Source organism: Phoca vitulina, unplaced genomic scaffold, assembly GCF_004348235.1.
Source record: "Phoca vitulina isolate PV1807 unplaced genomic scaffold, GSC_HSeal_1.0 scaffold71, whole genome shotgun sequence".
NCBI classification, from domain to species: Eukaryota; Metazoa; Chordata; class Mammalia; order Carnivora; family Phocidae; genus Phoca; species Phoca vitulina.
In genome coordinates this window covers 12,495,023-12,518,665 of record NW_022589774.1, presented here as the reverse complement: position 1 = coordinate 12,518,665, position 23,643 = coordinate 12,495,023, and the positions used below count along the sequence as shown (strand labels likewise).

Below are 23,643 nucleotides of genomic sequence, written 5' to 3'. Positions count from 1 at the left end.
TTGTTTATACTGTAAGTTTCTATTACTGACTTCTAAGGCTAATTAGCTTTATTATGAAATTGAATGATTGTATCTATATAATTGCAGAAAGCCATTGATATCTCCAGTATTTCAATGTGTGGTGTCTTTAAGTCACTCTTCTCCAACCCTATTCTTACGTAGTGGTTCACATCAGGTTAACCTGTCATTTTAACTTCTGAAGTCTTTTTGAAATCTGTGGTCAACTAATCCTTTAGAAATTCCTATACTTTTTGTTAACATCTCCAATTCTCACTGAAATTATTAATAGAAGTATTGAAGGAGACAGAATCAAGTTGGGAGCCATCTACATCCAATGTGACATCGCTTGTCAGGAGTACTTTCTGTCTAGATTCCTGTACAGTAGCCAATCACTTCCTTTCAGGTTGATCATAATTAGATGAGAAGTTCACTTCATCATTTATCCTCCTTTCAGACTGATGAACTGTTATCTGGACAAGTCAAGGTCATATTAGTAAAACATTTTCAGGTACTATAATGTATTTTACCTCTATTCTATTTGTGATTTGTATCAAGAAGATTGTTTTATATTCCCCAGCCAATTTAGTAGCATTTAATAAATCCTCACAATGACTAACCTTCTGTTTCTTTCTTCTTACATTAAGTCAGATGTCTTCCAGCTTGTTGCCCCGCTCTCTGATGATTTTCTGTGTAGGTGTGTACCCTAATTCAATCCCTGCTAACATATATTTTGTTACCATATTCAGATCATAGGTTTATAGACTTATGTTTTCTCAGGTCTCGACTCTGTTTTTTTGTTTGTTTGTTTCTGTTGTTGCTTTGTATTTGATGGGATCCTTAATTTCTTTCACGAACTCTGGTTTCCAATCATTCTTGACTACATTAGTAAGTCTCTAAGCCAGGTTTTAGAGTCTGGGCCAATGTTCCTCTGAGTAATGACATACAGACCATTTGCATCAGAGAAACTGTTTCAGGAGATCTGGAACTGGCCCAGGAAGCTGTATTTTTAACATGTATAATACATATGATTTTTATGAACACTGAAGTTTGGGAGCCCCAAACACTGAAGTTTGGTTCTTCCCAGCTCTAGAGACATACACTCTGTTCTTCAAGATACAATCTTCATTTAATATTTTAATCCAGTCTAAAGAATAAAAACACCTTTCTTTTTGATAAGACCTGAGAGAGTAAAAGTGGGAGATATTTTACATCTAATACCTCAAAACCTCAAAAGCACTCTGCAAGTCAGATACTCAAAGAAATTAAATAGTTTGGTCAAGGTTACATAGATGGTGGTTAGCATAGAACTTAAACCACAATTGGTCTGACTCTGGTGCCTGAGATGATTGCAGCATATCATACTATCCCACTTAACTGTTTCCTTTTAGACAACAATGGAGACTAGATAAGGACTGAAATTATCGTAAAGAAAAAGATAAATAGCCTGTACAATGAGGAGAAAAGGAGCCTCAGCGTAGGGAAAGGGGGAAAGGAGAGCAAGCACCACCACAGCACGCTCTTAAATGGAAGTGGAGGTCTCAGTATGTGCTGGAGACAGCTGCCAAAGGGCACTAGGTAAAGTCAAGGCAATCAAGTCACTTTCAAGATCATTATAATCAGATATTGGTCTTTAAGTTAATTACTAAATGAAAAAGTAACAGTCCTCTTAAGGAACACGGTTTGTGTGTATGACATCCATAAATTAGGTGTACATATTTGGGGAAAGGGGGAAAATAAATTATTTTATTAAAAACATTTAGGGAACTGATAATCTGAATCTTTTAACTAGTTGATTTAAATAAAATAAAATATGTAGGGCGCCTGGGTGGCTCAGTTGGTTAAGCAACTGCCTTCGGCTCAGGTCATGATCCTGGAGTCCCGGGATCGAGTCCCGCATCGGGCTCCCTGCTCGGCAGGGAGTCTGCTTCTCCCTCTGACCCTCCCCCCTCTCATGTGCTGTCTCTCTCATTCTCTCTCTCTCAAATAAATAAATAAAATCTTAAAAAAAAAAAATAAATAAATAAATAAATAAATAAATAAATAAAATAAAATATGTAAAGAAGCAGATGAGAAGAATTCAATGTCCAATTTAAATATTTTCATTCACTTACTATTTACTTTTTCATTTGTTAATATTTATTGATTGCCTGCTGATAATGTAACTGGAATCAAGCTAGATGCTGGAGCATCCTTCTAGGTTAAATTGTTCAGTAAATGTAGAGTGAATATATGAATAAATGAATAAAGAATAAATGAAGTAAATGAATAAAGGGTTTAACAAGCAATCACAAGGATTAGAGAAAATGAAGAAGGTATCACATGGAAATCTTGGAGAGCTCTCTGCAAATATATTTGGCTGAATCAGGAAAGGCCAAGCCTACAATTCTTGACCCTTTCTGATGAGACTCCAGAGATCTGAAGTCTCACATTCAAGGTCAAATCTTCTTTTAAGTTTTTTGTGAAGCTGAAATATTCATGAGCTATTCCATGGCCACCCAGACTTTTTATTAAAGCACATGAGAGAAGATCCTGAGTCAAGGATAGCTTCTACTTACAAAATCCCTCTTATAGCCATCAAAGAACATCACAGAAAATGTTAAGGAACAATCCTGCAACTCTGTCTTGACAACAAAAGTTATCTGTACAAAGTTATTAGTTAACAGAATTCAAATAATTAAAAACATAGGGTAGTATGTTTATTTATTTATGAGCTCTAGCACATCCTATTTGACAACCTGAATATCTTAATGGATATCTTGACAAACCAATACCTTAATATGAGCAATTATAATTACAAATAACCTAAAAAAAAAAAAACCTAGTTTCTTTTCATATAGACAAAAATAAACACTTGTTTCTTTTACACTGTAATTCAATAAAAATTAGTTATCATGTTCAAAAAAGGCCACAGAAATGTTCTTTTGTTAAGACAGGGGAATGACATTACCATGCACATGTAGCTGAAGGTGCTGCTGGGTTTCTCCAGCTGCATTGGTCGCCACACATGTGTATCTGCCGGCATCTTCCATCAGGGCTTTGGCAATTTGTAAAACTCGACCAGAAGACTGTATCTAATTGGGAGCAGAAAGCATGGCAGCACTTTGTACTTTACACTGGGACTTGAAAGCATTTGCTGAGATAGCCAAACTCATTTAAATTTATGCTATTTAATTATAGTTTTATGCCAATATCTTAATTATCTCTTGATAGATTAGAACCAGATCTCACTTCATCACACACAAAAAAGACTGATTTGATCGAAAAACTTTTCTTCTTCATTGGAAAACACAAAATAAAATAACCTAAGGCCTGCTGGTACAGTAATAAAACCTCGCTGAACAAAAGACTTTAGCACTGAACGATGAGGTATGTGATGAAAATTTAAGCTACTTAAAAAAAATACAGTCACATTTATGTAACACTTCATAAATACTTTTAAGGCAACAATCTTTTTTGATTAAATGGTCATGGGGGCCAGAAAAACAATAAGAATTATAAAATATGAGTAATGGAAATGCAGATAAATTTCTTCCTGTTTTTCCTCATTTCTCTGTTAAACCTATTGCAACTAGCCTCCACCATTTTGGAACTAGTGATTCAGTGGTTATTCTTTGAAACTTATCATTCAGAGGTTATCAGTAACTTCTCTTTTTTTTTCTTTTTTAATTTTATTTTATTATGTTAGTCACCATACATCATTAGTTTTTGATGTAGTGATCCACGATTCATTGTTTTTGTATAACACCCAGTGCTCCATGCAGTATTAAGGAGATTATCAGTAACTTCTAATCACAATATCCAGCAGCTTACATAGTAAGCTCATATTCTCTTTTACCATCTACAGCATTTGGCATTACTGACCACCTACTCCTGAATCACTCTACTGGGTGTTGAAGATACAAAAATGTCCTCAGTTCTCAATCTCTGACTTTCTTAGGAGATTACAGAACCTGCTTCTTCCTCCTGTCCCATAAACATAAAGTTCAGCTTTCTGATAGTTTTCATGGCTTCAGCGAAGAATTCTGTGCAGACTCTGAAATTTATAGTACTGGCCTCAATTTCTCTCCTGAGCTCCACGCTTGCTGTTCCAGCTAATCTGCTGGATGGGTTAGCACATGAAATTTAACACATCCAAAACAAAGCTTATAACTGTTTCCTTGTATCTCCAGACCTACTTTTCATTGCATGTTTCCAATCTTGTTTAATGGCACTACTATTCTCCAAGGCATCTTGATTTCAGAGCCCACTCCGACTCTCCTACTAGTTATACAACTCTGTTTTTCAGATCTCTACTTTCCATTCTCACAACCACTGTGGGATTATAATAGTTTCTTAATTTATATTCCAGTGTCTCCAACCTCCCAAACTGTTAATCTATCTTATATACCATTGCCAGAATAATTTGTCTAAAATGCAAATTTGATTTTTTACCAGTCCCCCTTCAAAGCTCACTCAGCTCCCCACTTTGCCCAGAATGAAATCTGAACTCAGCATAGCCCTCCAGGCTTACCACATTCTGACCCCAAATGATCTGCTCTCCATACACTCCCAAGTAAACTCCCACTTGACTTATTCTTCAGCCAGAGTGTACTAAACTCACTAAGCAGCACATTCATACAGTAAATTCACTTCTAGACTTCTGCACATGGCCTTTAAATGCCATAATTTTTTAAGACTCCGAACGAGGTCAGTTCTCTCTTCTATTTTTTCATACTCATTACTCTCCCCTTAGATTAACTCATTCATGTCTATGCTTTCAAATATCATCTATGTGTCAGTATCTCCAGCCAGAACTCTCCTTTGAGCTCCAGGAGCATATATTCCATGGTCTACCTGATCTCCACTTTATTTCAAAGTCAACTTAACCTCCCAAAATATAAAACTTACATCCAGTTTTTTGCCCCTAAATGGGTTGTCCTCCAAAGTCTCCTGTCTTACTGGATGGCATCGTAAGATATGCATCTGTGTAGGTTAGATTCCCCAAGTTTTCCTTGATATTTCCTGCTCCCTCAACTTTCATATGCAATTTATCACTGAGTCCTAATGATTGACACAATAATTCTCAAATACATCCATATATCCTCATCTTCATGGCCAGAATGTGAGTTCAAATTTCAATCTTCTCTCTCTCCTAGATGAATAAGTCCTAATTGATTTCCACACATCTACTCTTTATCTTTTTCAATTTATTTTTAGAGGTACAATTGGCATATATTATATTAGTTTCAAGTGTACAACATAATAATTCAATTTTTGTACATACTGCAAAGTGATCATCACAAGTCTAGTCTTCATACGAAGTTACAGATTTTTTTCTTGTGATGAGAACTTTTAAGATTTACTCTCCTGTTAACTTTCAAGTATGCAATACAATATTATTGAGTACAGTCACTATGCTGTATTTACATCACTATGACTTATTTACTTAATATCTGGGAGTTTGTACCTCTTGACCACCTTCACCTATTTTGCACACTTCTCAACCCCCTTCACCTCTGGCAACCACCAAACTGTTCTATGTGTATCTATGAGTTTTGTTTCTTTTATTTTTTAGATTCCATATATAATTGAAATCACATGGTATTTACCTTTCTCTGTCTGACTTATATCAATTAGCATAATGCCCTTAAGGTCTATCCATGCTGTCACAAATGGCAAGACTTCATTCTTCTTTTTTATAATTGAATAGTATTCCATTGTGTGTGTGTGTGTGTGTGTATCACATCTTCTTTATCCATTCATCTACTGATGAACACTTTGGTTGTTTCCATGTCCTGACTATTATAAATAATGCTGTAGTGAGCATGTGGGTGCATATATCTTTTCGAGTTAGGGTTTTCGTATTCTTTGGATAAATACCCAGAAATGGAATTGCTGAATCATATGGTGGCTCTGATTTTTATTTTTTGAGGCATCTCCATACTGTTTTCCATAGTGGTTGCAATAGGGTACATTCCCACCAACAATGCACAAGGGTTCCCTTTTCTCACATCCTCAACAATGCTTCTTATTTCTTGTCTTTTTGATAATAGCCTTAAACAGGTGTGATGTGATACCTTATGGTTTTGATATGCATATCCCTGATAATTACTGATGTTAAACATTTTTCCATGTGCCTGTTGGACATCTACATGACTTTGGAAAATGTCTAGTTATATCTTGTGCCCATTTTTAAATCAGATTGCTTGTTTTTTTGCTATTGAGTTGAGCTCTTTATATACTTTGGGTATTAACCCGTTATCAGATATATGATTTACAATTTTTCCCTCATTTAATTTATATTTCAGTGCCTCCAACCATACAGAAGCTTTTTGGATTGATGTAGTCCCGCTTGTTTATTTTTGCCTTTGTTGCCTTTGATTTGGGAGTCAGATCTAAAAATTCAATGCCAGGACTATGTCAGGAAGCTTACTACCTATGTTTTCTTCTAGGAGTTTTGTGCTTTCAGGTTCTACATTCAAGTCTTTAATCCATTTGGAGCTGATTTTTGTGTATGGTTTAAGACAGCATTCTGGTTTCATTCTTTTGCATGTGACTGTCCAATATTTCCAACATCATTTATTGAAGAGAACATCCTTTCCTCATTGTATATTCTTGACTTCTTTGTCATAAATTAACCAACCATATATGTGTAGGTTTATTTCTTGGCTCTCTATTCTGTTCCATTTGATCCATGTGTTGGTTTTTATGCCAATACCAAACTGTTTTTGATGACTACAGCTTTGTAGTAGAGTTTGAAAACAGCATGATGCCTCCAGATTTGTTTTTCTTTCTCAAGATCACTTTGGCTACTTGGGGTCTTTTGTGGTTCCATACAAATTTTAGGATTGTTTGTTCTATTTCTGTGGAAAATGCCATTGGAATTTTGATAGGAGTTGCACTGAACCTATAGATTGCTTTGGGTAGTAGGAACATTATAACAAGATTAATTCTTCCAATCCATGGGCATGGGATACCTTTCCATTTATTTGTGTCTTCAATTTCTTTCATCACTGTCTTATATCTTCTAGTGCACAGGACTTTCACTTCCTTTCACCTCCTTGGTTAAATTTCTTTTTATTCTTTTTTATGCAATTTTAAATGGGACTGTTTTCTTAATTTCTCTCTCTGATAGTTTGTTAGTGTATAGAAATGAAACCAATTTTTGTATATCGATTTTGTACCCTGCAACTTTGCTGACTTCATTTATTGGTTCTAACACTTTTTTGGTGAAGTCTATAGGATTTTTTAATATATATTTTTCAATTTGGATGCCTTTTATTTCTTTTTCTCGCCTAGTTGCTCTTGATAGGACTTCCAATACTATGTTCAATAAAAGTGGTGAGAGTGGGAACACTTGTCTTGCACTTGATCTTAGAGAAAAAACTTTCAGCTTTTCACCACTGAATATGATGTTAGCTGTGGGTTTGTCATATATGACTTTAATTATGTTGAGGTATGTTTCCTCTATATCCACTTTGTTGAGGGTTTTTACCATAAATGGATGTTGACTTTTGTCAAATGCTTTTTCCAGTGAGACGATCATATAATTTTTATCTTTCATTTCATTAATGTGGTGTATTACGTTGGTTGATTTGTGAATGTTGAAACATGCTTACATCCCTGGAGTAAATTCCACTTAATCATGGTGGATGACCAATTTAATGTTGATAGCAACTTAAGTTTGGATGCATTATAAAACTCTACATTTTTACTCTCCCACAATGTTTTATGTTTTTGATGTCACATTTTACATTCTTTTATTTTGTGTTTCCCTTAACTGTTTATTGTGGTTATAGTTAATTTTACTACTTTTGATATTTATCTTCATACTGGCTTTATAAGTAATTAATCCACTACCTTTACTATATATTTACCTTTACTAGTGACATTTTTACTTTCATATATTTTCTTGTTACTAGTTAGTGCCTTTTTTTTTCAGCTTAAAGAAGTCCCTTTAACATTTCTTGTAGGGCCAGTTTAGTGATGAATTCTTCTACCTTTTGTTTGTCTAAAAATCTCTTTATTCTTCTTCAGTTCTGAATAATAACCTTGCTGGGTAGTGTATTCTTGGTTGGAAGTTTTATTTTCCTTTCAGCACTTCAAATATATCATGCCACTTCTTCTGGCTTTCAAGATTTCTGCTGAAAAATCAGCTGACAGTCTTATGGGAGCGGGCTTCCCTTGCACCTAACAAATGGCTTTTTTCTTGCTGCTTTTAAGATTTTCTTCTTATCTTTAACTTTTCATATTTTAATTATAATGTCTCTTCCTGTGGATCTCTTTAGGTTCATCTTATTTAGAATTCTCTATGCTTCCTGGACCTGGATGTCTGTTTCCTTCCCCAGTTTAGGGAGGTTTCCACCCATTATTTCTTGAAATGTGTTTTCTGCCCCTTTCTCTCTCTCTTCCCCTTCTGGAATCCATATAATATGAAAGCTATTCCACTTCATGTTGCCCCATAGGTCCCTTAAGCTATCTTCATTTTTTTAAAAAATTCTTTTTTCTTTTTGCTGTTCTGTTTGGGTGAATTCCACTGCTGTCTTCCAGGTTACTGATCTGTCTTTCTGCTTCATCTAATCAGCTGTTGAACACCCTAGTGTATTTTTCAGTTTAATTATTGTATTCTTCAGCTCTGTGACTTCTGTTTGGTACCTTCTTATATTTTCTATCTTTTGTTGGAGTTCTCACTGTGTTCATCCATTCTTTTCCCGAGTTTAGTGAGCATCTTTATGACCATTACTTTGAACTCTTTATCAGGTAGATTACTTATTTCCATTTCATGAAGGCCGTTTTCTGAGGTTTCGTTCTGTTCTTCCATTTGAAACATACTCCTCTATTTCCTCATTTTGCTTGAGCTTCTGTTTGTTTCTAAGTATTAGGCAAAATAGCTATCTTCCCAGTCTTACAGGAATGGCCTTGTGTAGATTAACCTCATCGTTCAACCCTGCCTTAGCACTTGGTTATCTCTCAGACCGTGTGACTGCCTCAGTAGCCTGATTTATTCTTGATAGGTCCCAGTTATTAAGGGTATTCCAAGACCTATCAGTGTTCCAAAGAGAGGGATCTCAGTCAGCACCTGGTTTCAGGCTGACTAGAAGCCAGATCCTTAGGCAGCAGTTTTAAAGTACACAACGATATACAGTCCCACAGGACTGCAGTTGTAAACCCTGCTGGCCTTCAGACCAGGGGATCTGGAGGTGTCCCCTGGGTGACAGCTGCAAAAATCAGGGCTTCAGGTGTGTGTATATGCTCCTTGCTGGGAGGCACCAGGAGCTACAGCAAGGCCAAGGGAGAACACAAAGGTGTGTCTCCCTGCCTATGTTCCCTGAGAGTGCCTTCATAGCCTCTACATGTGTGGCAAACCTGAAGCCTGTCCCTCATGTTGAAGCTCCAGGACCAGTGGGTGGGCCTTTTTCACCAGCAGACCAGGAGTGTATTCCAGTTTACTGTGTGCAATGCCTTGGGTGTGGTAGCCTGCCAAGAATGGCTTTTCTGATTATTGTTATAGTCCCATAGGGCCCTGGAACACAAGCCCCTCTGACCACTGGGTCCAGGCATTCAAGGGGTGTCCTTTGTGTGGACTGCACTTGCCCTTCAGCCTTAATGGGGCAGTGGGAGAACTTGGGGTGGGGCATGCCTGCAGCTTTAGCAAGGCAGGTGAAGAGTGCTCGGGGACAGAGCACCCCCCACCCCACCTCCACTTCAGCAAGGCAGTGGGAGATTGCTGTGTCTGCACACACCTGCTTTTACTAGCAAGGTGGAGGGAGAGTGCAAAACTGGTGCCTGACAACAGCTCTGTCCCTGGAGAAAGTCCCTACAGGTCCTTGTCCTTCCGGCAGATGCTTTAAAATTAGCAAATGAATCTCCTTCACATATAGTTTAGTTTAGGCACTTTTCAAATTTTTGCACTAGGGCCCAGGGCAAGTAAGTCTGAATGTGAGTCATTTAAAAGAAGTATCTCAAATCCCTACAGTCCTTTGGGTCTCTTGGATGTAAGCTTCATTGGTTTTCAAAGCCAGACATTTTATGGCTTGTCTCTTCAGTACAGGTCCCAAGGGTTGGAATGCCCAATGTAGGGCACAAATCCCATACTCCTCAGGGAGAAGCTGCAGACTTGTGAGATCCCTCCCTATTGTGAGTTGGTATGCTATGGTTTTGGCAAGATTGTGTCTCTGCCTCTCCTACCCATCTTGATGTTGCCCTTTTATCCTTTGTTGTAGAGGAGCTGTTCAGCTAGTTTTCAAATCTTTTTCAGAGGGAACTGTTCTGTATGTGGCAGTAGATTTGGTGTGTCTGTGGGGGGAGGTGAGTTCAGGATCTTCCTATACTACTGTTTTGGACCACCTCTGCCCACATATCTATTTTAAACTCCTTCAATTCATTATCTTATAGGGGCCAGTAACTATTTAAAATGAAAATCTGATTATGTCACTACTCTCTTAAAACTCTTCAAAGATCTCCCTTTGATTGAAAGTAAAAATGAAATCACTAATATTACTTAAATGCCTTCCACTCCCTGGTCTCCTCTAATACCACCTCATCTTGCTTTATGTTCTTCAGTCTACTGGCTTGCTTGCTATCAGGTCCTCAGGAGGTGTCATGCGCCTTTACTTTAAGTTGTTTGCCCACACACATCTTCTCTGAAATACTCTACTCTGTTCTCTTCCATTAATTCACTCATTTAACTCCTATGTATTCTTCATATCTCTGCTCAAAGGCTTTCTCTATGAATTACCTATTACCTATTCTCTATGAATTAATGCCTAAAACCTTTCCACATTATCTGTTCTTATACTTCTCCATATTTTCTCTTAAAGTTACTCATTACAGTTTACAATTAAACTTTTATATGATTATGTGATAAATGCCTATCTCCCTGCAGTATGTTTTAAGGCTTCATAATGAACCTCTCACTAGAATAAATGTATAAGATTAGTTCCATTGGATTTAGAATAGGAATAATAAATGAGCAGATACCGATCATTTGTACTGGGAAAAGAACTCAATACATCCCTCATTACTGAAAACTTAATACAAGCAAAGTTCAAGCCCACATTAGTCAACTAACTTGATCCTAGTAAAAAAATCTATTGATTCAGATTTTTAAATGAATCATTTAGATTATCTAAGTTCGAAATCAATCAATCTATCTATCTATCCAGAAATATGTAATGAGGTACATTTATATGCCAGGGATTATACTCAGATTGAAGGATATAGAAGTGAATTTATTCAGACTGGGTCTCTGCCATCTTGAAGCTTATAACTAGCTAAAATATTTTTTTCAAGACTTATTGCACTTAGGTTTATGTAGATATGATTTTACCTTAATCTTAGTCTATGGTATATTGGGGATACTGTGAGTCAGTAATGATGAACACAGTTCATTCATCCATGAGACACCAGTTTTTCAATAGTTAAAACAGGCATAAACCAAAATAATAAAAATACCAACCAATACGTTAAAATTATCATTGTTAAGGTTATTAGTCTTTAATTAATTCTATTCTTCAAATCAAAATATTAAGATAAATTCCAAAAACTCTAAGGAAAACACATATTATTTTGATAAACTTTCTGTAAAATCTGTCCAACAGGAAAATCTACAATTAGGAAAGAAGAACACGATAGCTCTGGGAAGATCAATGTAGATTTCACATTTGGGGCTCAGCAATATTTATACTTACTTTAAGGTTTCCTTGGGCAGTATTTACAGGTTGGCCATCTTTTAACCATGTAATAGATGGATTTGGAATGCCATTGGCAATGCACTGCAAGGTGATAGGCTTGTGCTTCACTATGGCTCTCTCAGAAAGGCCTGAGGATTTGATTGTTGGAGGAACTAGATTTAAGAAAGGAAGGAAGGAAGGAAAGCAGGAAGGGATGGAAGGACAGAGTAAGGGAGGGAGGGAACACAAACCATAATCAGTGGGGTCAAGTACTTTAAAATCTGGATGTAAGAACCTGAAACTTTAAAATTTAGAAAAGGGAAAATTCCTATTTTAAGAAACAATGAAATAATTTTATCCCATGCATTTAATTTATAGTTTTCAGCAATTTTAGATGACTTATTTCTTAAGTATGGATCTCTAGCTCTCCAAAGAATAAAATGTGTTTATAGCAACTACAATCCACATGTATGTTTGGCTTACACCTGTTGGTATGTTTTCCCAATCTATTATGATCCTCCCTTTCTCTAGAACAATCTCGTTAAATCAGGGTGGGTTTCCTCTACCTGTATTTATACTGCATGACTCTGACCCCAGCAAGGCTGACTGAATACAGAATGGGAACTTGATTTAAGCTGGGCCTGCCAGATTCCCTCCCTCAGGAGTTGGAATTGAGACTGAGAAACAGGGTTAGCTACATTTCATCACAGGATTGAAAAAGCAGGGGGAAAAAAGTCTGCATGGACAGATGGAAAAATGTTGATGTTCATAGAAACCTCCACTAGAGCTTCTAAATGGCTCCCCAGATTCTCACTGCAGTCCCTCACTTCCCAAGGTTGGCAGGCAAGTGAGATAAATAATACCCTGGCCAAGGGTTGTCTCCGTCATTACACTAAAGGTTCTGATTCTTCTGTGCTAGTTCTGTGAATACCTCTATCTACCCTGGATCCTGCATAACATCCTTAGCTTCCATTTCTGGAAATGACTTTATTCACACTCCCTCCTGTTCTGGTTAAACCCTGAAGAGCTGACACAACCTCTTTACTTGGAATTTGCTGCCTGCCTATTCTATCTTATTTGGTCTCATTCCTCAGGCCCTGGCATTCTATGTAGAATACACTTCCTAACATCTGAAGTGTTTATATTAATTTACATAGGCCTCTTGGTTAAGTCTCTGTGTTAGTAAAGTGCCTTAAGATTAATCTGCCATTTTTTAACTCAAATTTACATCCTTTATATTACTTTCTACAACTCAAGATTTATCCAGATTACTGAGCTACCATCTGAATTAAATAATGACACAATGCATAAATTAATTTTAAATATAATGCTCATGTCCCTTCTTCAGCATACCATGAACAGTCACTTCAAATTCCTTCCCGCGGTCACCAGCAATGTTTGTTGCCACACAGCGGTAAAGGCCTGTATCCGACACTTGAGCTTGGGCAATAACCAATTTGCGTCCATTTAGTAAAATCTTGAATCCATCCCTTTCATCAATTAGCTGGCCATCCTTTAACCACCTATAGAAACAAGGCAAAAAGAAGTCTGGAGATGTATTTTAAATAACTTAGTTCCTAAAAGATATGTGCGTGTGTATATATATCTTAGAGGAACTAGATTTATCTATATATTAAATGTTTCTACACACACATACATATGTAAATTCTCAATTGCGTATTTGCCTAATTCCCTATTTGCCCATTCTGTGAAATGAACTATAATGGGGAAAAGAAAAAAGTAAACCTGGCCCAACACAGAAGTTGGCATAGTGTTGGAACCCCAGTAGCTATGCGGTTTCTTCATTCTTCTCTTTACGTTGAGGAAACAAAGAGGCAAGTGCCCCTAAATAGTATTCACTTCAAATGTTTAAATAACATTAACCATCAAAGTGAATACATTCCTAAAATATCTGAAAAATAAAACCCTGATACAGCATTATATTTTTTCATTTCTTATGAGTTATCATTTTCCATTTTACTTTGTAATCATATGTGAACATATTTTATTCTCTTAGTTGACTAACTGTTCCATTGCATATCCTGCACCTTGGAAATGAAGGTTAAGTATTCACGAAATGCTTTGTGAATGAAGGAATGAGAAAAAAGAATGGTAAACACATATGCACGGTAACTATTTCCCTAATATGTCCAGTACATTTCTTTTTATTTAGTCATTCATTAAACATTTCAGTGCCTCAAGAAGATCTGACAGATACTGCTTACTAGTCTGTCTCTATGAACTGAAAATGTCATTTCTAGGAGCATAAATGGAATTCCTCTAATTGAACAGATTTGAGGTCCGTGTGATTATTAAGCAAAAGTTGCCTTGTATATAGAGTATGTCTTTTAAAAGAGGAACATAAATAATATAATTTTATATGGCCACCTTTTAATGACACAGAAATTTTTTCAAGATAGCCTTAAAACACTCAAATAAAGAAGTGGGAGGTATTTAGAAGACATACCAAAACCCTTACATGATAGTTGGCGTGGGAGAGCCTGTCACTTGACAATCTAGCTCCAGTAAGTTATTAACCATCACAATGAAGTAAGATGTTTCATCTCCTCCTTCTATAGCTGGTGGCACTAGAAAACAACAGAGATGTAACATACAAAGAAATGTACACCAGAAAAAACACACCACCATTTTAAGCAATACTAAGTTGCAGTTCAGAAGGCTGACAAGTATCATAGAAATTTGATACATGAAGGGGATTTGAAATGTAAAATATATTTTATCATACACACTTGCTAGGATCAATGAACGTATTTTTGACATGCTGTGGATTTTTCTCAATTAATCGAGCACTCTGGTGCTGCTAATGCCATCTGAATATAAAGTTGGTTCATATTTTATGTTGCTTATTTTCATAATAATAAGAGAAGGGAACCTCAAAAATTGGACCTCTGCTCAAAAAGCCTTCAATTTATAGAGAAATAGAGACCAAAAACATTGCAAGATGACTTTCCAAGGCCCAGAGACTGTTTCCTGCACTAGACATAGCATAGTGCTCATGACAGAGGACCATGATATCACTCACTGCAATCAGATATTGTCATAGATGTAAAATGCATCAATGCACTTACAAATACAAAGTGTACCTATCAAAATCAGTGGAAGATTTATGTGGGTTCTTAGATCTTGGGACTCTGGTAATAAATCCACCACTTAGTAATGTGCAGTCCAGAGTTGAACAGATAACTGAACCTTCTCTAAAACTGTTTCATTGTTCTTTGACCAAAAAAGCATTTCATAAAATGGTCAGGTTGTGCTATGAATCTGGAATCCAGATGGTGGCATCCTTATTTACCTAAGACATCAACTTCGTATTTGATTTCCTTTTCTCCAGCCACACTGGTAGCCACACATACATACTGTCCCCGATCAACTTCTAGGGCACTCATGATTTCTAGTTTCTTCCCACCAGCTTCTGTACGGATGTTGTCACTGGCTTTCACAGGTACACCATCTTTTAACCAGGTGAGAACTGGAGGAGGGCTGCCAGTAGCTTTACACTCTAGTGTCAGCGAATGAGCGATAACCACTTGCTTATTCAGAGGTACGGCCAAGTCACCTTCAATCATTGGAGGAACTAGGCAGAAAAAAGTAATATTTCAGGCATCTTTGAAATTCTAATGAAATAAGGATTTTGTTTTCATGTAGTTTGACCATAGAAACTACCTACATGTCTGTCTCTTTCTAAGCTATTAAGGAAAGAATTTCTTCGGTTAGCTGATCTGCAGCTATCCTAAATATTGTGGGATACTTTGTACTGTGTCTCGTTTATAAAGGGTAAATAGTAGAGAATGATCTTAGTCCTAACAACTACTTTACCTTCTTCATAAAAATCGAATGGTCTAGATGCCCCATGTGAAATGGGCAAATGTTTGGGCAGATGAATGGACCACTTTTACTAACTGTAGCTTTTAAAAATGTTTTTTTAAATCATGGGGCAATTCTGCCAGTTCCTATCCATGCATTTTTAAAATGATCTAACCCACCAGGAATTTATTAGTGAATGAATTAGATGTCGGCATATTAAAAAGCATAGACAGAAAGGTATGTGATTAAAGCACGTATTTTTTCCTTACCATAGACGTCCACATGAAATGACTTTTCAGCAGTTCCAGCAACATTGGTTGCATGACATGTATATGTTGCTGAATCAGAAACCTGTGCTCGAGGGATATGAAGAAATTGTCCTTTATTAATATAAAGTGCTTGTGAGCTGGATATGACTGGTTGGCCATCCTTATACCAAGTAATAGCAGGCATCGGCAGTCCCCGTGTTTCACATTCCAGCTTAATTATGCTGTTGATCAATGCTGATACTTTTGTGGTGACATTCCCTCCTTTAATAGTAGGTGGAACTATAAAGGATTTCAGAACAGAAACAAGTTTTCTAAGCTTTAGCATCTGCATCAAATTCTTAAATGTTGTAGAAGTTTAAATAATGCATTTAAAGTATTTAGAAGGGGCGCCTGGGTGGCTCAGTCATTAAGTGTCTGCCTTTGGCTCAGGTCATGATCCCAGGGTCCTGGGATCGAGCCCCGCATCGGGCTCCCTGCTCAGCGGGAAGCCTGCTTCTCCCTCTCCCACTCCGCCTGCTTGTGTTCCCTCTCTCACTGTCTCTCTCTCTGTCGAATAAATAAATAAAACCTTTAAAAAATATATTTTAAAAAATAAAGGATTTAGGAATTAAAGACAATTAGGAAGTCTATGATTTATCTACTGATAATAAATTGCCTGTCTTTTTAATCTTTATCACCCTCCTCTTGGGTTTCAGATTTCAGTAAAAGCAAACAGTCACAGTTTCAGTTTCAGGGGTTCATTTAAGTCCAATAGATCATATTACAGTAACTAAGAAAGTTATGTTTAACAAACAAAGCAAAACAAAATAAAACCCCACTTAAAGTAGATAGAATACATTTGACATCAGGCCAAGGGAACAAAAATGTCAGATGTGGTACGACTGCATGCCCTCTCCCGGCAAAATACTAAAGGTCTAAGTGCCTTCAGAAGCAGCTACTGGGGGGCGCCTGGGTGGCTCAGTCATTAAGCGTTTGCCTTCAGCTCAGGTTATGATCCCAGGGTACTGGGATCGAGCCCCACATTGGGCTCTCTGCTCGCCTGGAAGCCTGCTTCTCCCTCTTCCACTCCCCCTGCTTGTATTCCCTCTCGCTGTCTCTCTGTCAAAAAAAAAAAAAAAGAACCAGCTACTGGAAATAGCCGTGGAAGCTTTAACTTCTGCTTCTTACCGGTTTTTGTTTCGTTGTTGTTGGGTTTTTTGGGTTTTTGTTTGTTTGTTTGTTTATTTGTTTTAGCTGCCAAGAGTTCATTCACTCAACTTTACTCATCTAATTGGCTACATGTGTATCTTCCATAATTCAGCAACCACATTCCTGGCCACTCACACCACATGAGAACTCTGTTGCTGGAAAAACAACTCAAGTGGCTCAATCCCCGCTACATCTTTTGACTGTGGTCATTCCAGGATTGCGCTATAACTGCAACAAGTTAAAAGAAATCAAATGGCATGTGCCTGAATTGGGAGTGCCTTAATATTATTTTATTAAACTTTTATTTTAGAATAGGATATGTTATAGAATTTTTTTCTTATGGTTGGAGTAGGATTATTTGTTTTAGGAGGAAGATCCCAGAGGTAAAATAACTTTCTCATTAGATCATATCAAAGGTACAAATTATCAGCATGACATCATGATCATGTTAACCTCAATAATCTGGTTACAGTAGCTTTTGCTAGGTTTCTCCACTGTAAAGTTGCTCTCCCTTTCCCCTTTTTTTGGGAAAGGAATCACTCTTTCCAGCCCATACGTATGGGGTGCGGAGTTATGTTCGACTTCTTGAGAGAAGAATACCTACATAATCTATTTGGAATTATTCTCTATAATTTTGTTTCTCCTCCCCAATTTGTTCACTTATTTAACAATTTATTTTTATCAGTATGAATTCATGGAAACTTATTTTATACTTTGGGTTATAATCTAATACTATAGTATTCAAATTGTTCCAGTTTTGACCACTGGAAGCTATTTCATTTGGTTCCTATGTCTCTCTGACATATCCATGTCATTTTACTATTTTGATACTTTCTTACTTTCTGGCTCACTACATGCTGCAGGCTCATCTTATATATTCCCTGCCCCAGCCTTAAAATTAACCATTTCCCTAGGAAAGCTCTGTCTTCTTTTAGTGGAAAAGGATTTTAGAAAACAAGAGCTGGGTGCTGAATAAAGTACCTTAATATTTTCTAATAATCATTCTTAGAACCAGCTCACAGTGACAAACATTCACCTACACATTTTTTTGTCACACATAATTTAAGGAAAGATCTACTACACTGTGAGGTAAACGTGGTGGTAGAGTAATTTTCTTATCAAGTGGTTTAATATATAGCTCAGGGAAACCAACTATGGTTCACAGGCCAGGCATGGAGATGCTGAGTTAAGAATAGTTTTTACATTTTTAAATGGGTGGAAAAAAATCAAAATAATACTAACAATATTTTGTGACATGTAAAAATTACATGAAATTCAAACTTAGGTGTCCATAAAATTTTATTGGGATATAGTCACACCCATTTGTTTACATATTGTCTATGGTTACTTTCTCTAATAACTGAATTAGGTAGTTACAAAAAATAGCAAATACGTATTCTCATTGCTTCTCACTGCTGCTCAGCTCACCATAAATTTAAGTGACATAGTTATAACTCAATAGCATTTCAAGTTGCCATGCATATCACCATACCATGATATTTTATTTTATTTTTATTATCAGTGAGTACCTCTCACATCAAAACAAGGAAAGAAAAGAAGACTTTAAAATTCACATTTTTAAAGCACAACACAGTGTGGATTATTTTGTTATAAATCAAATGGCAAAGCATTGGTTTTTTTTTTAAATAATTCTATAGCTGTTCTGAAAGATTACAATATACACTAATACTACTAGACTAAGCACTTGTCACATTACTTCCAATTCAAAACAACAGTTGGAAAAATTAGAAAATGTAAAATGGGCTGACTCATAACAGAACCTCTTCACAAAAATAAAAAGTCAAAATGAGGCTACAATCAAAATAAGTTTCTCAGTGGTCATATGTTCGCCAAGCAAGAAAAGCCATTTACCAACAGTAATTTAATTAAAATCAGGGATGATTAGTCAGTAGTCACAGAAATGTGTCCAGAGAAATCTTAAATCTTTGTTTAAGATTATGAGCCTTTCCATGAGAACAATTGCTTGAAGAGTAGGGAACACTGGGAGCAACATTAATAGTTAATTTTTTTTAAAGGCAACTTTTCTGAATAGTATTCTTGGCCCCTGACAAATTAACAGATGTTACTGATACTGCTTTTTGTTTGAGGAATCAATGCCAAATTTGAAGAAACTGAAGAATTAGCCTCTAAGAATAGTCTGCATGGAATGACTAGAGACAAAAATATTTTCAAAGAAGTTGAAAAAAAAAAACCAAAAACACGAATTCATTACAACCTGAAGTGGACTCTGCTAAGATACAGTGCAAGTGATGGTGGTAAAAATATATGTGGGGCAGGAAAAGGCTTAGACAAATTCACAAAGCCTATTAAAATGTAAGGTTTTAAAAGTCTATATTCCTTGCATTATTTATCAGCAAGCCCTCCGTGTAAAGTATTCATATGTTAACAACCAGAAGTGTCCATGGTATCTTTTATCTGCCCTTATGGACTTGAAAATCATCAGTTCCATGAATTTTTGCTACATGTAGAAACTGAGTATAAAGACTTGTCCTACCATAGAGCAGTTCAGTGCCTTAATGGTGGTAAAGTTAAATTTTAATTTTTTGAGCTCAGGGCTGAGACTATTTTTTCTGAATGAAAAGAATTGTCCTCAAACACTATTACTGAATACCATTGAGTGATTTTGGAAACTAGTTTTGCTATAAACTTGATAATGTTTCTTAATGAATTCAACCTAAAATTACCAGACCAAACAGCACTTAAATGCAAAACTTATACTATGGTAGTCATTTTGTTTGAATCACAATTAATGTCAAACTGCTTTATAAATTTCCCATGCTGTCAAACAAAATTGAGATCTCCATTCCCTACAGATTTGCTGTGGATATGTTTTCTGAGCTCAAATTTCAGTTTCAGCAATGTTTGTCAGACCTTGATACAAATAGAAAGGAAATTTCTACATTCGAAGTTCAGTTATCTCTGAGAATGAGGACCTTCCATCCAACTTTCAATTGGAAATGTTTACTCTGTGGTATGGCATGCTAAAAGTCAGTTTATCAAAAGCATATAAGGGAATTCTATAAATGCTTTCTAAGCAATGAATATGGTCAATTAAAATAACATGTTCACAAACTGATATTGGTATTTGACAGTACATATCTGCATGAAAAGACATTTTCCAAGATGAAATACATAAGATCTCTTTATAGATCAGCATTAACAGATGAACATTTGCATTCAATCTTGGTGAGAGGGATCACTAACTTTGACCTTCAATTAATTAAAATTTTATCCCCCCCAAAAGAATTCCATTCTTCTCATTAGTAGATTTGTAATTATAAAAAAAATTATAATTTTTGAAATTACTAGAAAAAAGAATTTCATCAATAGACAATTGGTAGAAATTTATTTCTACTTTGATATATAAGTACCTACATAATATCCTTGATTTTGTCTCATGGTCTGCAAAATCCAAAATATTTACTATCTTGCCCTTTATAAAAAAAGGTTTGCCAAGTCCAAGATAAGTAATTAATACAAATTCAAGCTACCATTTTGAAATCTTAAGGAACAGCATTTAATTCAGATTTAAAATTTTAATTTTGTTTTAAGGCTATTTATGTCATATGTTGATCTATAAATGCATATCAAACTTCTGGTTTAAATTGCCAAATCAGCTGGCAATTAGATGATACATTAATGACAGCAAGAACATAGGTTTAAATAAGTCCCTATTCTTCATGAATGCTTTACAAAGGCATATCATTTGCACTGAAAAGAAGCAATTTAAAAATATTGCATTTATGAATTTGACAAAAATTACTCAAAGAACATTTCTGATTGACATCTACTGCTTAATTTGCCAATAAATAGATGTCACTTCCTATTTCAGTTTAATTCATATATACTTTTCTGAGACCTTACTTCTATTTGAGGGACGTTGTTACGGATAAAGGTTATGAACACACTGCACATTAATATGCACCGCACATATATACTCAAAGACTTTTGTACACTCTGGGGAGGCTCTCAGACTTCCTAAACTCAAACACAAACCTCAGGTTAAAAATCTTTGCCTCAGAACTAAGAGCTGTCAGTTTACACGATCTCCCCATAGGATATTAAAAGCTCTTTTATTTCCTTCCTTCTTTCATATCTTTCCCCTCCCCCTTCCCCCATCTCTTATTTTTTCACTCTTACTTCGTCTCCATTTCTTTCCTTATTCAGGTACAACATGCATTTCTGCCTTTCAAGGACATCACCTGTTTTGTCCTCGTGTTAGTATGTAAATAAGGAAAACAAATGAATTAACTGTGGTGTGAAACACATTATCAATCTGAAATCTACATAAATATTCCTCACAGTTAGCCCAAATATGGCATATGTTTCATTCATTCTTAGGAATAAAAGCATTTTCATAAGTGAAATAAAATAAGCTTAAGATTACCCACTTGGAAGCACAGACAAGCTTGCTAGAAAGGAAATGCACTATTTCCTGAATTATAATACTCAAAACTTCACAATGTTGTAATGCCTTTCATCTCAGACAATCCTAGAAAATTTAATCACTATAGATCCCTCTCTTCTGGGTGCCTTAGGGCATCATACAGAGTGAACAAGAGGATCTGAAATAAAAGAACCCAAGTTCTATGGAAATAGGTGTCTTACTGAACCACCAAAATGTATTCATCATAGACCCTGGCAACAATACAACAATGTAGAGAAGACTACTCAAAAGCTTAGGGGAAAATTTGCACCTATTATTTAAATGTCTGATTCTGGTAGGAGGCCAATGGTAGCAATAACACTTTTGTTTAACTTGGATTCATGATTGCCAATCTTTCAGTAATGTTACTCTTTTTTGGAGGACATGTCTTTTCATGACTGAATTCTTCCAAGACTTCTATTTATAGATAGAAATGATTTAAAAGCATGCATTAAATAAAATCTCTTTGATTCAAGAGAGCTATTCAAATTTTATATAAAGACACTAACATTAAAAAAGGGAAATTTCAAATCCAGTGAAGTTATATAGAAATCAAGCTAGTAAGACAATGCAATCACCAAGTAAATAATGAAAAACGAATAACATTTATTAAACTCTTACTTTAAGCCAGGTAACCCAGTGAGTATCTAGCTTTTGATCCTCACAATGACACTATATTTTTTTTAAGATTTTTTATTTATTCATTTGAGACAGAGAGATACAGAGAGAGAGAGAGCGCATGGGCAGGGGGAGAGGCAGAGGGAGAGGGAGAAGCAGGCTTCCCGCTGAGCAGGGAGCCCGATGCGGGGCTCGATCCCAGGACCCTGGCATCATGACCTGAGCCGAAGGCAGACGCTTAACCATGTGAGCCACCCAGGCGCCCATCACAATAACACTATTAAGTAGGTGCTATTATTATCCCCTTTTACAGATGAGGAGACTGAAGATCAAAGGGTTGGGAAATGTGTCCAAAGTCACAAAGCTAGTGAGTGGCAAAAGCTGGATCTCAACTCATCTACCTGTCTCAGAAGCACAAGTTCTTATTAATGACTAGACCAGTGCTGTCCAATAGAAACACAATGCTAACCATATATATAATACAAATTTTTCGAGTAGCCATGTTAAAAAATTTGAAAATAAACAGAGGAAATAAGTTTTCATAATATATTTTATTTACCATCATTTCCAGTTTCATTCAATGTAAAATTATTAATCAGATATATTATATTTTCATATTAAGTCTTTGATATCTGGTCTATATTTTATACTTACAGCTTGTGTCAGTGTGGACTAGCCACATTTCCAGTGCTCCCCAGCCTCCTGTGACTAGTGGTTACAGTACTGGACAGTGTATCATTAGACCATTCATTCATTTAGCAAACATTTCTTGAGAGCTACTGTGTATCAAAGTAGGGAACCAGCAAAACAAGGCCCTGCTCTTGTGAAGTTTAGCTTCCTTGGAGACAAATAGCAATAGGTAAATAAACCCATAATTGAGCAATAACTTATCAGACAGTGATATGTGTTATGAAGAAAATAAACTCAGACAATGCAGTAGTGACTGGGTGACAGCTTGGATTGGGAAGATCCTGTCAAAAGGTGATATTCCTGAAGTACCTAAAATTTCTTGAGTATCATACACAGTGGAGGGACCGAAATTAGTGCAGTAAGTAGAACCACAGTAAGCATGACTGGCCTATTGAGTTCTGTTCCTTTCTATTGGGTAATTCTTTGTGCCTGCAACGTAATGTTCATGTGCCTTCCTATGACTCTGAGTATTAAAAAAAAATGACTTTGGAATTCACCTTCCTCAGGGGATATTGAGACTTTTAGTGAAATGATGGCTAACTCTTCTGGTGGGGACTTAGCTGGGAGAGAAGGGTGGCACAAACATAAGGCATTTAAAATATCACCATGTGGTCAGAATAAAGGCCAAGATGGTATGAAAAGAGAAAAACTGAAACGTCTGCATGCCACTGACTTCATTCAATTCATGCATTTCAACTCTTTTTAGAGGGTTTTTTTTAACCCTTTTAAGGAGACAGACATTAGATTTATTATATACTAATCAAATAGGAAACACCTGCCCTCTTGAGTGACATTACCTGAAAATCACTACAACTCTCAAAGAAATCCTTACTTCATGACAAAATGCATTAAAACTGGATGCAATGTCCTGGTCTAAAACACAGAAGATAGGCTCTTGCTTCAAAAATAAGTAGGATTCCAGGGGCGCCTGGGTGGCTCAGTCATTGAGTGTCTG

General features: G+C 36.2%; 1 protein-coding gene across 1 annotated transcript in view; it reads right to left on the bottom strand.

The window, feature by feature from the left end:
* The window catches only part of HMCN1 (hemicentin 1), a 487,946-nt gene that overhangs the window by 172,813 nt on the left and 291,490 nt on the right, over window positions 1-23,643 (bottom strand). Inside the window, exons 31-36 of the mRNA XM_032393157.1 lie at window positions 15,746-16,024; window positions 14,965-15,246; window positions 14,131-14,239; window positions 13,005-13,174; window positions 11,670-11,824; window positions 2,948-3,071 (exon numbers count right to left, since the gene is read on the bottom strand). Of these exons, the coding sequence (XP_032249048.1) occupies window positions 2,948-3,071; window positions 11,670-11,824; window positions 13,005-13,174; window positions 14,131-14,239; window positions 14,965-15,246; window positions 15,746-16,024 (1,119 nt within the window). The remainder of the gene's footprint in view (window positions 1-2,947; window positions 3,072-11,669; window positions 11,825-13,004; window positions 13,175-14,130; window positions 14,240-14,964; window positions 15,247-15,745; window positions 16,025-23,643) is intronic.